Consider the following 16,267-nt stretch of genomic DNA (forward strand, 5'->3'; position numbering starts at 1 on the left):
GCTGGGTGACAGCCATTGCGCTATATAAGAGCACCTATACATACATACATACATACATACACATTTACCTGAAAGCAATTTATGACTCTAAGGGGTCGCCATGCAATGGCATATGATTCCCCTATGACAGATATGAGAAAGCACCACTATAAAATGGCCACCATGAAATGGCTATTCCGATCAGGAAAGACGCATGAGCCGAGTTAGTTGGTGACCACCCATTACCATAAGCAATGACAGAATATAAAACAAGGGAAGCCGCAGACCGCCTCACCTCCCGGACCCGGTAGGAGAGGGTAGGTCGAGACGAGACGTGATATTTGCACAACAGTGAGTACCTCTGCAGCACGCGCCTCCCGCATTCCCCTGCCGGCACTTCGTATGTTTGTAGAATTTCTGAATTACTGTGTCAATGGGAGAACGATCTGCAAAGCAAGTTGGGCTAAATATTTAGCTGTTAACCTGCCGAAAGTGGAGCTTTTTTGGAATCGCCAATTCCGCATGCCGATAGAGCCCACTAAGCATCTAGTATCAGCACTGAAGTTGCCCATTAACTACGATATGAACAAATGATTCAGTGGGGGAATGACTTGCGAAACTCTGTAGCTAGATGGGCGTGCCTCCTTAACATGGGGAACATCCATCACCGGCATTTCCATAAATCGAGATAACCTGCCAGACTTTGCCCAACACATAGATAGCAAGCCAACTCTTCAAATAGATACCGGAACACTGAGCACATTAAGAGCTGTGTATTATGCGAATACCAACAGCCGTGAAATATACAACAGCAACTCTCTACATTGAGGTAGCCACTTAGGGTCCAATAAGAAGTTGGCAATGAGATAACCACGAGACTGAGGGAACAAGATTGACACGAGACACGCTAGAAACACCCAAAGGACTAGGAATGATTATTCATAGTCCTCCACACGAGTCTGTACATGTAAATGATGACCCATAAAGTTTTCACATATGTTACCACATTTGAGATGGGTAAAAATATCAAGAGTGAATGAATGTGGTTTGTCAACACTAACTATGAGCAACATTATAAATGTTGTAAGAATTACAAGTGAGACCGACAGTTGCGGTCTCCAGTACAATAAGATTGACCTATGTGCAATGACTCACATTGGCACCCTCTATTCTCTCCCATTTGATTGTGTCCAGTACATGAGGAACTCCTCGTGTTTTACCTACCGGGGACTGCTGATGCCTGGTTAGCTTACAGTTTTGGGTGATTTTCCATTGAAATTCATCTGCTGCATTGCATATGTGCTACTAGGGCTGTAGTTCACGCTAGCTCTCTCTGGGCACTCACTGTGTGTCACTGTTTTTAAACCTTTTTTGTTCTCTAAACTTTTGATTTCACTATTCACTGATAAGAAAGCTAAGTCAGTCACAAGGGAAATTATACTGTATAAAAATGTGTACCATACTAATATGACCGATGCCACACCTTTTCTCCCCACCCAGGTAGTTCAAGGTCTGACAGGTACACTAATAGGTAGTTGTTCTGTTGATTTGAGTATGATTCCATGTCACCAACCCTAGAGTGTAGATAGTCTTCACAGTATTGGTCCTGGCGAATCGCATGTAGACTTTACATTGAGCGAGAAACATGTTGACCTCTTTTCACCAATTGGGACGCTTAGACCTAAGACATAATACTTAGCTGAGCGCCTAATTGTTTGTTTTTACTTAGGGTAGGAGACCTATTGATTAAAGTTTGTTCTCACAGGCATTCCGAGCCCTATTTTAAAATCATACCCTCAATCCATACATCTACACACTTCTGGACCCTCACCCCCACTTCACCATATGGCTATTGGAAGAAGATCTCCGATAAAGTGCCCACAGTATAGGGAGCCTGTTGGGTATTGCACCGCCGACCCAACGAGGAGCAGCCCAGATGATGAAGCATATCACCCAAGTGGGTGTGTGAGGGCATTACAATCCAATATATGGACTCCCAACTCTAAACCAAAGCGGTCAGGTTGGTGTCATTTTCCCTTGTCCTGACATTGTACACTGAGGAATAACATAACCTTGTTTTTCAAGACCCAAAGTGTCATCCCTCAGAACCCTTTCTGGGCCTGTTCTCTCTTGTAATCAATACAAAGAAGTGGACTCCAAGGGTTAGTTGGCTGACTTACAGTATCGTCACAGGAACAAAGCAAACTTTGCTGGAAATACCCAGCTGATCAGTGGCTAGTCGACCTGAACTTTGCCGGTGGCTCTTTGTGACACCCCGAGAGTTTCTCTGTGCCCTCCCCACAGTTCTCGGGCCCTTAAAAGTGTTCTTTTGTTGTTAGGGCATCAGAAAAACTGGAAAGTGGAAACTTTGAAAAAAAATTCCTCCTGAGCTCTAGAGCTTCAGGAGGATCTGTGGGAAGTAGTATCCAACCGGCAGTAGCTTGGTATCGAACTGAATTACAGCTTTGACTCTTTCAAGGCTCCTAGCACCTCAGAGAAAACGACCAAGTTCCATTCTGCGCTGGGACTTGGAAAATATTCAGCAAGAAATCTCCAAAGCTCCAGTGTGACCAACCTGCTTATTTCCATGGTGGTGGCTACAATTTCAGCAGTGGCTCTCCCAACAAGGATTTTTATTCTCAGAAAGTGACAAAGTCTCTTTCTGCATTAGGACTTTGAAACGTGTTTGAAGCTTTTGACTTCCAGACTTTCACTGGGAGCAATCCACTTGTATCCAACCATGGCTCCATCGAGGCCGGACTCAAATCGCACTCAAGTCCTTGCCTATCACAGTAGTCCATAGACTATCATTGGTGTATTGTGGTGATATTCTCACCTAATTTGTTTTTTAATTCACATCTCTGGTTTCCCTTATTGGATTTTTGTCAATTTGTTCTCATTTTACTCATACAAGTGTTCTCTTTATTTTAAAAGTGGTGTGGAGTTTTATTGTGTTTTGTGTGACTCTTTCTACCGTGTATGCATTGCTTAAACACTTAACACATGGCCTTTGATTTAAGCAGACTGCTTTGTGTCACGGTACAGCGGATTTATCACAGGTTTATATTTTTTAATTTGGGAGACATCTTGCGGTGGTAGCTTAGCCTTCGAAATGAAACTTGTTCACCCCAAATAATAATCCACTTTCCTAAAAAAGGGGACCATTAATATAAGTAGCATGTATTCTGCTTGCTACTCATCATCATTTTGAGGCGCTGAAGACACTGTAAGGCATTAGAATAAGACTAAAAAACAGCCTCCTTCTTCAGAACGTATTGCTCAGGAAGTGATGGAACCGGAGGGGAGTCTCTGTTCACAACTGGTTGTGCTTTAGTTGTGAAATATATGTATATAGGGAGAACTTTAACTAAAGATTCAGCCAAAGCCGGGGCCAGAGCTGAAACCGGATGTGGAATTGGGTCACTGATAAAGAAACTGGAGAAGCCTGCTGTAAAGGAATAGATGCATGCCCTAGGGACAGAAGTGAGGCAGGCTTTGTCCAGGTTCAGTCTGCTACAGGGAAGGATGCTCCGTTGAAAGTGTGAAGGGGACTCCCATTGGGTATGTGTGGCCAGAAGGCACCCCAGAAAGAGGCAGGATAAAATTAAAGATATGCAGTATCTCCTCCCTGCAGGCCTAAACATGCAGAGAAGTTCACGATGATCTGGGAGAACTTGGGCCCATCCACTCCAGACAGGCTATCAGGTTCAAAGAGAAAGGCAGAGCCGGTGTGGGGTTTCTGGGGCGCAGACTGGAGAACCTCTTCAGAGAGCTGGAGTATCTGGCACTTGAGGAGATTAACAATGCGAGAAAGAAATGGTTACTTACCTGTAGTCTTGGTTCTTCATTGTAAGAATCTTAATTGAAATCACAAACGTTAGGGATAATTTCTCGCTGCGTGCCTGGAACCCAGAACATTTCATATGAATACATTTGGCCATATTTTCCACAAATGGGGTAGTAAGTCCATTTCCATATGATATGCAACAGAACTCAGAAGACTATCATAGGCAATATTTTTTTGAAATTTAGACTGCCAAGATAAAACAAAATCTTTCAAGACTGCAATTCAGCATTTACAGGGTAAAATGTAGTGTACCTTTCTAGCAGCGTGAGAAAAGCACAGCCTGGTTTGATCTTTTATTTTTTATCTGCCTACCTTCGCACTTTGTAAAATGCCCCTCATGTGAGAGAAAGAAGGTAGTTTCTGAACTCTCAAAAGGTGTGTGCTGTGCCTTCTCTCTTCACATTCAACGAAAGACTGTTGATTCTGCACAAAAAGTATCTAAGAGGATTTTAAAAGACTGAGAAGTCTCACACTGAAAGGCATACTTGAAGATCTAAGGGTGAAGGAGACTGAAAACCCCTCCCGCTATAGTCTCTACTGAGAATGAGCTAGCGCCTCATAACCCCATATAGGGAGAACTAGAGGGTAGAGGCGGAGCCAAGGTGCAAGAAGGCACCAATATTGCCATTCTCACAGCGCCTAAAACCGTCACCATCTAAGCAATCAGCCCGACACAGTCGATGTCAAAGGCTGACTTGAGGTCGAGTAATTGACACCACCAAAAGTCTTCGAAATCCTTAACATTGATCCTTGACACCACCGCCGTCGAATCACAACAGTGCATTAAGGCTTTTCATATGCTGTTGCTACAGAGGATTCACTTGACATCGCACCAACTTTTGCCAGTGCTGGAATCACTATTGCACTATTTCTCATCGGCACACAGTTTTTGATGTTGTCTACCTCCTAGAAAGAGGCAACGGATGACAACTGACGAGCCTGTAATGCTACAGTTAGGCCAGCAATGCTTCATCATCCTTGCAGAGGACCCACTGCCAGTTCTACTGAGGCCATTAAATCTAAATCCACCTCCAGGGATGGTCTCATGCCCAACCTTCAGAAAATTGCCAGTGACACTTCTAGGACCTCCAACAACAGGTACGTCACATCAAGTGCCACCCTCTCAGAGATAAAAGGACTCTCCGCACACTGCCGAAAAGTGCAGACAATGCAGGCCTCCTTCATCTTTCCGTCCTGATGAATACTGCACATCATATAGATATATGGAAATGCGCACCCTTTCTGTGAAAATATGGATGAATTATTGATCTGAAGTGTTCCAGGGTTCAAACACACTGCTGGGAATTATTTTAACATTCATGAATATCAACCTAAGTTGCAGAATTTGCAGATAGAAGTATCCATCAGAACAGTTTTCAAGGTTATAAGCAAAGAGAAAAAATATAGGATTGTTTTGTATAGAGCTGGAATATTGCTTCATGATCACTTCAATGATGCACCCAATCCAACTGGTCATGTACGGGGTCAGGAACTTGCAAAACGTTCAGAGGATCATTGGCAGTATGTGTTGCACATTTATTAAACTAAAGAACTGCTGATGTGTGAAGGGCTCATTTACAGCTGGTTGGAGTATTACGTCTTATATGCATATGCTCCATAGGCTTGTCCACAGAGGCTATTTCGCAAGTCTCTCTTGAAAAATAGGAAAGAATTATGAGAAGGAATAACTGTATTCCAAACATATGGGCCATGTATTCAGGTAGACCTGTAGCCATATTTAGTCAACTTGAAATTCTCACATTTTGCTGATGACTAGTAAAACAGAGCAAGGTTTTAGAAGTCGCTGGATCTTAATCTCAGTATTCTTTGACAACAGTGAACAGCAGTTTCAACAAGATCCTGTATTCGACTGAGTACCAGTGTAGCACCTATAGTGCTGGTGTTTGTTTGGCTAAACATCGCAGTTCTAGGCAAGTTCTGTGGCATAACTTTGAACACCCTGGATTTTAGGACGATCCTTCTTTGACAGCTATTTGTAGAGGGGTTTACAGGAGTCCAGATTTGAAAGTACTATAAACCCAGGGAGTTCAAGTCAATGAACCACATGCAGTAGAGAGAGCACTTTGCTGAGCAGGTTAATTTCACATAAGACTCATTGACAACTGTGTTTACCTCTGGTGAAAATTACAGGTCAGTATCAATCCCAAGACTGCCCACATTTGGAACAGTTCAAGTAGCTGCACCAAGCCATGTGGGTCATGTACATGGGTCTATTGCCACCGTACTAAAAAGCACCCCACCCCATGAATATGCACGTTTGCTTTAGATTCCTTCAAGCGCAACCAGTCATCACTCATCCAGGGGACCGTGTGGCTGAGACATTCAACAATGTGGTTATGGGTGCCTTGGAATGTGTCCCAACTTCCACCCAGAGGTACATTTCAGTATTACTGGCATACGTTTCATATTATTCAATCAAATGTTCAAATAGGTTTAGATGGATAAACGCTGCGCTTGAGTGGTGGAGTCGTCAAACCTCTGAGGATGCCATACATCCAAGGCTCGAGTTGGGGTACCACGCGGGTGGACGTCATCCCCCCACTTATTTTACCGGGAGCTCGATAACTGGAGCAAATGGGAGCCACACATTCACTCTTTGGCCTCTATGGTGGGAGATTGGAGCCCATTCAGAATGCTGCTCACGCGCTGGCTTCTCATATGCAATTGCATCTAAGGTGTGAGCCTGGTGGTGCAAGCCACCTATCGTGATGTCACATCCTGTCGTGACGTCACCGTCCCCCCACTTCTTTTTTAGGGCTCGCCTGAGCCAACGCATGCGCTGCTCTGGCGAGACATTTAGTTAGTGGGCTTTAAAAAGCCTACCACAGCTTTTTGTGTGGCATACTGCGTGCGGTTACGCGCATAGGCACGAGCAGAGGTGCCATCTGGCTTTCCTCTCGCTCTCTCAAGGGCGCGCGCCTCGCTCTGCCTCTCTCTCTTGCTCGCCCCTCCCCCACCACAGAGCGTATCTCGCGGCCGCACGTCTTGTTTTTCAAGCGTACTTTCTGCATTTTACCTTGCATGCTAAACTTCCCACGAAGTTGGAGATTTGAAAATGATAGTCTACAGGTCAAGGTGCTGAATTCCTTTAAACCAAAACGTTTTTGATATGGGTAGCTTTGTCTAACGTAACAATTGGGAATGGTACTGGTATAATATATAAACGTTTTCAGAATAGATTGCGCCATCCTGACATGTTTTCAGTAAGGACCTGCCCGATAAGGATATTGAATGACCGGGCGAATTTGGAATTACGGAGTGAGCAAATACCACGACACAACCCGTCCATTCTACAGTCGCTATGGAAAAATGCATGTTTTAGCAAAAGGTCCATTGGGGACTTTTCATTACTACAGTGCATGTTTGTGATTACTGCGCCTTATGGCGTTTGAACACCATTGTTCCAGCTTTAGAGACTGCGTGACTGGCAATGCGAGGTGAACCCTCTTAAGCCGAGCAAGTACACGCAGGCTAATGCACACGAGGTGCAGGCCTGGGGATGAGCCGACCCAGCTGGCACACTTCTTAGAGTAAAATTAGCTCCATAGAGCTCTCCTGCAGATGTTACTAATGGGCCTTGAATTCTCACGACCCACACTCCTACCTCGAAGCTCGTTCTGTACCCTCCAATCGGTCCCAGGCCGGACATGCCACTTGACTCTGGGTTCTAATGTATAGTTTTTTGTGCAACTCGCACATTGTGATTTCCCAACGGTCGTATTGCTCCTTTTTGTAACGACACAAATGGTGGCATGTTTTTATTGGATTAAAATCCAGAAAGACCGTGGTGATGTTAAATTTTATCCCTGCCTGAAAAGTAAACGTTAGGGGTAAGTATATAAATATACAGTTGAAGGGACAATAATATGCAAAACTTATTAGGAAAGCAGTATTTTGTGCCTGGTTGAAATTACTCGCTCGAACATGTTGGTGTGAACAAGACCCTACGCACAGAAGTTATGGGCTAAATTTAGATTATGACTGACTGCGACTATTTCATGGACAGCCAATACATAAACAGAGGATGTCCTACGTAACTCTTGAATGTTTGCTCTGGTCTAATGTGCTTAGAGGTATTTAATCTGAGATGAATTTGTACATAATTTGGAGATCGGGGATTGCTTGCCTTGTGCTACCAGGTGGGGTTGCATAGTATAATCTTAAATAATTACCATAGTCAGATGGCTGTCTAGTGCCCCCATGCTTTATAGGAACTTCAGCCAGGGCTTGTTTCTGGATAGGAATTCGTGGACAGCGATGCTTAAGATTTCATTAAAATGCTAAAACGAACTGCAAGCCTCGTAATGCAATGTATTGTTAGTTGAAAAGTCAACTGTCTGTAGGTGGCACTCCCCAGCTATGAGTCTCTTGGGTCACTGCAATGAAATACTTGTGAGTGCTCAGTCTTTTCACAATTGAGTCTTGGGTTCTTCCAACATTTTGGAGAAAATCTTCAATTTTTGCAGAATCCGAAACTCTGCTGCCAGGTTCCAAGTGCCTTGTGTGTTCTGGTGGTCACTGGTGTGGTGTTCAACGTTCACAGGCGGTGTCAGATTTCTAGAATGTGCTGCAGGAATATTTATTGCGAGATGGCACTGAAGAGGCAGTCCTTTCCAAGCCAGCCTTTTCTAGCCTCCGAAAAATAATTCTCCCTGGTTTACATCAGAGCTCAAACAAATAAAACTTACCACTAGGATAGCAGAGCGAAAATGGCGACATACAAAGAGCGCCCAAGACAGGGAACTATATAAAGATGCTCATAGACAGTACATGAAAGATATCGCTGAGGCAAAAAAAGTCTATCTAGGAAATAGGATCACTCTAGCAGCAAACTCACAACGTGAACTGTTTAATATTGTTAAGGAGTTCACAACACCCCCTGGCACACAGCAGGCGTCCCCTGAATCCAAGAACTGGGTGGAATCCGTAGCCACCTATTTCCTTGAGAAAATAAATGAAATCCACAAACGGTTCCCCCAACCTACAACTGAGGAAGAGATTACCACCCCTCACATTACAAGGCAAAACCCCTCCGATACCCATTCCACCACGCTAAAACAGTTCTCACCCTTGACCGAAAAAGACGTGAACCAAACTTTGCTGAAAATGAAATCTGGAGCACCGGGAGACCCCGCCTCACCGCAAGTTATATCCAAAATCTCCCCAGTTCTGATCCCCACCCTGACCAATATTTTCAATCCATCAATTCAGCACTGTGTTGTCCCCAACCACTGGAAGGAAGCAATAATTAGGCCCATCTTAAAAAAAAACACGGCTGACCCGGACCAACTTGTAAATTATAGGCCCATCTCCCTTTTACCACTCTTTGGGAAAGTCATGGAGACCCTAATCAACAAACAGCTTATTGCCCACCTGGAGTCAAACAAACTCCTTGATCCATCTCAATCCGGTTTCAGGGCATTCCATAGCACTGAAACGGCCCTGCTGGAGATCGTGGACAACATAAGACTGTCCTTGGACTCAAAAGAATCAGCCATCCTGGTTCTATTGGACCTATCTGCGGCCTTCGACACCATCTCGCATCGCGTTCTGTTAGGGCGTCTTGCTGAGATTGGTGTCGAGGGCAACGCCCTCCAATGGATATCGAGCTACCTCGGAAATAGGCGATCAAGGGTCCAACTAGGCCCCCACACCTCTATCTTCTACAACAATGATAAAGGCGTCCCGCAGGGATCTATTTTGAGCCCAACCCTTTTTAACGTTTATGTGTCCCCCCTGGCAAAGATCATCAGAGAAAATGGCTTTGGGACCATATCATACGCTGACGATACTCAAATTCTCGTCACCATTAACCATAACTCTGACGACGTAAAAATTAGGTTAAAAAACTGTATGATTGATATACAAGAGTGGATGACCAGAAACTACCTCATGATGAACGCAGGGAAGACCGAAATCATGCTCTTCGGCAAAGCTGACCATATCTGGTCATCAGATTGGTGGCCAGACTCTCTTGGTCCCTGCCCCGTCCCTAAGCCATACGTCAGGAACTTGGGAGTAATCCTGGACAACAAGCTTACCATGTCCCAACATATAAAAAAAAACAGTGGGAAGCAGTTACGGCCAGATGCGAATCCTGAGGAAGATCTTTAAACGGATCCCACTCTCAGCTCGCATGCCCCTAGTCCAAGGACTCATTGTTAACAGGATGGACTATGGGAATGCTCTATTCTCGGCCATCAACCGAACATTACTGAACCAACTACAGGTTCTCCAAAATACAGCGGCTAGGATGGTATTAGGCTTACCCCCTCGCACCCCCTCAGCAGACTGCCTTAGATCACTACACTGGCTTCCTGTGCAAAAACGAATAAAGTTTAAGCTCTGCTGCCTAGTCCATAAGGCAGTAAATGGACTTGGTCCTGCATACCTTGAACAGAAACTCAAAACTTACGCCCCAGGCAGGACGTTACGCTCCTCCAGTAAAGCCTTTCTCTCCGTTCCCAAGGTCCGGACAGTTAGAAACGGAGACAGAGCTTTCAGCAAAACCGCTCCAGAAGCATGGAACTCCCTCCCCATCTCACTGAGAGCAGAGCCAGTTCATTCAAAATTTCGAAAACAACTAAAAACCTGGCTCTTCTAATCTCTAGCTCACCAAGCCCGACCTCCTGAATCTGTTTCGAGTTTGAGGATTCTTGTCAGCTGCTAGCGCTCTGAGACCTTCGGGTGATTTATGCGCTATACAAATGAAATAAAATGGAAAATGGAAATGGAAGGCGAGCTCTGTAGGCAATGCAAAGTCCCCGGCTCATCAGTACAAACGCAACTTTCGGTAGCCTGTGGAAACTTCCATTACTTTCAGACAGGTTGCTCAGAAGTCTGAATTTAAATAGTGCTATGAAAAATTTGGGCATTTGAGGAATATAAGGAATGCTTTTTTGTACGTGTTTTAATATATAGCTATAAAATGACATATCCAAATGCAGTGTCTGAAAGAGTTGCAAATACGATCTACGCGTTGATTGAATGTGCATGTGTTTCGGCCGTGGGTTAAAATTAGCATTATTTTGGGCTGTTGTGGACAAGGTTTTATGATTATTTTTATGTGAACTATTCTTCACTTTAGTCTAGCTCCTTACTGAAGAGGCTCCATTTATGTGTTAACTGCTCAATGATTGATGTGATGCATGTGGTCCTGGGAGTCCAGGCTCGTACTCCAGAACTGCCTTTGGAGCACATTCAGACACCTCTTTTCACCAACACATTCCTTTTGTTTTTTAAACATGGGGGCAGGGCTGGGCGATCTCCTGTGGTTTGACAGATGATTTACCCCTGCAGACACAAACATTTAACCACCTCGCTGGTCTTTCTTCTGGCCTTGCATTTTTTTAATGGCCTAGTATATTGAACCTGGTTTTGTCTGTTTTAGTGAGCCTTGCACTGTCCTGTTTTCCTAAACTGCATTTGAAAAGGCTGAGTTCCCTAATCCATTGAACTGCTGCAATGCAAAATCTTTTTAACAATGTTCTGTGGTGTAAAGATTCACGAGAGCAGGGGTGTACTTTAGTTGCACTTACCGAAGATTCTTGTAGTTCTGAAGTTTCTCAGCTATGTGTGGTTTTATCTCATTCAGTCCAGGGCTTTATTATTATTATGGGACTTGCAGTCCCATTTAACAGCAGAGCGGCAAGTTCCTGAATACAACAAGCATTGGCAGAGCCAATAGGTCTCGCCTTTGGGACCTTTTAAGTGTTTAGCCATGCAACAGTTGTTGCACCAAGAATATTATGCTGCATAACTGAATAGTTAGAAGGTCCTAAAAGCGAGACCTAATGGCTATGCCAATGCTTGTTTAGGACTTGTGCCCTGCATACATCAACTTTTTGGGATGGTGAGAGCTCATAGTCCCATTGATATTTGGTACAAGTGGTAAAGCAGAAATGATGTTTAGCAAGTCATGTTTCCAAAATGTAGGGCATGTATTTTAAAAGCATACTTGAACTATATGAGGGAGAAAGTAGCTTATAAATTTCAGAAGCAATTCCAAGGAGTGAATCTTGTAGGATTTATGACAACAAACATGGAAGCTATCTAATGTCAGCAACTTTTGGCTTGCAGAGGGAATCTGATGATGGCTTATGATATCTCCGTAATCGAATTTAATTTTTGGGAGAGGCAAGACAATTAGGCCCTGTCGACAACTTAAATGGCAATAAAGAATCCTCTTTATTTGTCAAAGGGCCACCAACTAGCTTAGTGTCTACACAGAGTGGTGGGGGGAGAATAAAATAATACAATTCTAGTATCTGTGTTTATAATCTGTTAAAGTCTAGAGGGGCAGGGGGGTGGGGGCAGTATTACTCAAGCCAGCTGACAACAAAAGAAGGAAATCATGATTTTAGAGTATTTGAAATATTTAGCCTGTTCCCCCACAATGACATTTACCAACATACACCGCGCCTTGGGACATGACATTGCAGGTCCAGCCATGTCAATTTAAAAATTAAAGACCCAGAGTGGAGAAGCAGGGGCAGAACCCTCTAAACCGCAAAAACGGAAACGAGGCGGTGTGGAGAAAGTGAAGAAAAGCATTCCTGTTGGTAAGAAATAAAAAAAAAAAACACATAAATGAGTCCCAAACCAAAGCAAGGGGGCAGGCTGAAGAAACTGAAAAGGGCTTCATACCCGACTCAGGGCTGCTCCCCTTTCTACAATCTCAGGATGCCATTATTCGCCGACACCAGAAGTGTTCATAAAAAAAAAAAAAGTTCATGGCAAGATCAGCACCTATAAAAGGTAAACGAATTGGCAAAACCCCCCCAAAAAACAAGCTTGTAAGGTGGAGATTTCATTACGGGACATATATGTCATATAATGTGCTTCTGTGACTGTCACGTGATGAAAAGTGTTAGTACTGTGATTAAGCTGTCGGTTGGGGGAGATTATATGTTTCTAATGTTAATTAACTGACTTCTACTGGCAGTTGAGGAGATGAAGAATAAAACCTCAGAGAGGACTTACACCTAACACTTAGGCACCAGGTTCAGAGGTGGAAGTGATGGCGCAGGGCAAAGAGGATTGAGGAGGAAGAGTGGTGAATCCAGGGGGAAAAGCTAGCATTTCTTGGTCTGTCATAAATTGAACATTAAGGATTAAATGGCAATCTGATATTAAAATGCTATTAGGCTAACATTACTCTTTGCGTATGTTTGAACAAGGCTTCAACGCGATACAGTAAATATACAGTTCGTAGCAAGTCAAGTATTAGTACAGCGCTTTTTGGGAAGTGCATAATACATACAAGAAAATATAAACAATGGTGACCGGAAACAATTAAGTTAATTATTACTTCTGAGCAAATACTTTTCTTTGTCAATGTGCAACCCTAATATACTAAACATACCTAAACTGAAACAGATTAACAATTTGAAAGAAGCACACTTAACTAAACACTACCAAAGAAAACACACAAATACTGATTAAAATCAAACTTACTCAAAGTCATAATCAAACATGCCAGACGGGCTGAGGGGCAGCATAGGAAAGGAAGAAAGCAATAGAAATTAATAAAGTAGTTGATTACATTAATTAGCAGTGAAGGCAGAAGTAAGAATACCTCAAGACAAAGAAGGAATTATAAGACAGTTGTCATTACTTAAGCAGGGGGTACACAAGCAACACACAAGACAAAATTCTAAGGCAGAAATTTCTCCTCTCGTACAAAACGAATCAACAAATAAAAAAATAAACTATGCAGTACTCTTTTCAGCATTTTTGTGAGCATAGCAATAAACAATGATAAGCAACTCATTTTCCATTAAAAATGGAAAGTAGGCTTTTTAATCTAAGTGCGGTGTTTTTTTACATTTTGAAGCCACTAGGACGACATCTATCTTTCAAATGCTGTTGTCAGCAATTACAAAATAAGGAAAATAATATGCTTAGCTTCCTACTATTTGTAATGCTGTTTATGCATGTTGATTGCAATCTGCAATCATGCCTTTGTTATAAAATACCTGTTGTTGAAACTACAACTCCACGGTACAGCTCTGAACATATAGCATAGCTTTCGCTAAAGCATATAATCTTGGAAAACAGTGATTCAGTAAATCAAAGAAAATTGTCTGGTCCTGAAATATCTTTGCATCACATAATGGGATTGTCACATGGGCAGTAAAGGGCCTGCACACTCAGCCCCTGTTAGAGGTACCCCCAAAAAAACAGAGATGAGCCTTAAGAGTTAATACATATGGAAACAGACTTATCTTCCACTCTCATTTCATTATGCGTTAAGGTAAGAAATTAGTTACTTACCAAAAACTCCAGTTTTCCAGCGTTGGTATCTTTTATATATTTATATGCCTGGATCATTCCCAATCGGCAGGCTGGGAATCCCCTGCAATTTTAAATAGTAGTATACATTGCTTGTTTAGTAGCACATCCACCTCATTTAAAGCAACCTGAACTTCAGCCAATGAGATGAATGTGCTAGCTCTTCTACTCCTACCAGAGGCGACCATAGCTCAGAGTACTAACGCACATTGTGTGCAACTGAGTCTCCAAGGAGAGCTCTGCTCAAACCTGGCAGTGACCATATCTCATTACCATTCTAGTCCACCATAGAAATGAACCTCTTTTCAATTTGTGAAATCTCTTTTCAAATCCTGCTTTCCCTGCAGACAGAAAAAGATCTATACTGATCCAAATGAGCAATGTATTTATGGCCGTTGTCCAGCGCACAAGGTCTGGGCTGTGAAATTATGAGACTCTTCCACCTAACTTGAAGGACAGGAAGAGGAGTGAGGCACTGTATATTTCAGAAAGAGAGAAAACATACCCTCTTTCCAAGTGGGAGGGGTAGGGTGCCCCCTCATCTGCGGAGGATTCAGTGAAAAGTGCTTCACAATGCACTTCCACGAAGGCTGCTCAAATATGGGCTTACTATTTAACACGCATGCAGACACCCCCTTACAGGAATAAACTGTAGTTTCTTGTTTACATCACTCCAGTTAAGACAAACACCAGCCTGTGTGAAAATCCAGTTCCTATGAAGTTCTGTATCAACTGCAATCCTCAGGATTGAAGAAAAAACTACTGTCATCGGCATTCCCATTGACATCACTAGGAAAAACCTCATAGACGACCATGGGAAAATTATTCTTGACGACAACTGAGATTACCGGATATGCTCAGCCTGACGATTAAGAATAATTCAAGCATGCAAGTATATGAAAGATCCAATGTTGGAGAAGTAAACAATTCATTCTGCAATCATTTTAGCTCAACAACAACATTAAAATATTTAAAATGTAAACAGAATAGAAAATGTTTATTTGTGATTTAAGATTAAATCAATATCAAGCCCCAGTAAAACAATGCTTTCTAAAAACAAAACAAGTAGCAGCAGTACATTTCTTTGGGTCAGACATACCTTAATATTTATTAAATGTGCCCCTTTCTACATATTAGTCGACTAGCTGAAACTAGATAAGACAGGCTACATGTGAATAAGTAGCCCTGTATGGCACCACCACTATGATAAGTAAGTCCCAGTTGCAATAAACTGAATGCACTGAAGTGCTGTACAGGATTAAGTCCACATCATGAAATAGTAGAACACTGAAATTGTTCTAAAAATGTAATACATTTTTTTTTAAATTAAAAGGGGTCTTAATGTATTAGGCATAATAATTTAGATAGGACCACATTTTCTGTTGGGCTGAGGAATATCCAAAATGTTCTAATAAACAGATTTGATTACCAGTTGACTAAAACCATTCCACAAAACATTATGTAGTAAGTTGACTAACAGAGGTATTTTTCTCCCAAAGAGTTTAGTAATTTCTTATGGCTAAATATTGTAAAGCATATTTTTCAATGAAGAGAATCAGCCTAATATTGATCATTTAACAAAAATGAACTAAGATGCCTCCGAGTAAGAGCTTATCCTAGGAGCTCCCAGGTTGGGGTTTACAAATACAGTAATTTTTCCCCTGCTCACCCGTCCATCCGACCTCACTTACCAACGGATTAACAACTGAATCACATTCTGAAAAAAGACCATTACCTCGAAGTCATTCTCCAAGGATCCGACGTGCTCTCTCCTTGTCCTCCTCGTTGATCTTCGCCTCCTCACCTGCCTCCGAGCCGGACCTGTGGCGAGCTCCTGACTCCCGAGACTGCTCTCTTCGCCGGCCCGCATAGTCAGAACCTCCTTGGTCTGACCATCGGACCAGGAATCTGGTGCTGCTCCGGATATCTGACTGGACTTATGGTGACCTCCGTTCCTGTTCTGCTTGCCTCCACGCCGTCTTTCACTTGCGCCGCGCCGGGCTTGGAGGGACCTCCCCTGTTTGTGGAGTTCTCCCTGCTGCTTGAATGCTGGACCTGTCCCGCCTGGCTCGGACCGAGAGGACATTTGGGGTGCCTGCTCGACTACCGAGGCTTTCCTGGCTGCTT

The 16,267-nt window shown here is 43.0% G+C and overlaps 1 protein-coding gene across 2 annotated transcripts in view; it reads right to left on the reverse strand.

Moving 5' to 3' along the window:
* MEAF6 (MYST/Esa1 associated factor 6) overlaps nt 1-16,267 on the reverse strand; it is a 147,353-nt gene that overhangs the window by 17,974 nt on the left and 113,112 nt on the right. The window contains exon 6 of one of the 2 annotated variants that reach the window (XM_078681214.1): nt 13,304-13,333. The exons of the other annotated variant lie outside the window; for it this stretch is intronic. Coding sequence (XP_078537340.1) covers nt 13,304-13,333 — 30 coding nt within the window. The remainder of the gene's footprint in view (nt 1-13,303; nt 13,334-16,267) is intronic. 2 annotated transcript variants of the gene reach the window in all.

Source organism: Lissotriton helveticus, chromosome 3_1 (genome assembly GCF_964261635.1).
Source record: "Lissotriton helveticus chromosome 3_1, aLisHel1.1, whole genome shotgun sequence".
Lineage (NCBI taxonomy): Eukaryota > Metazoa > Chordata > Amphibia > Caudata > Salamandridae > Lissotriton > Lissotriton helveticus.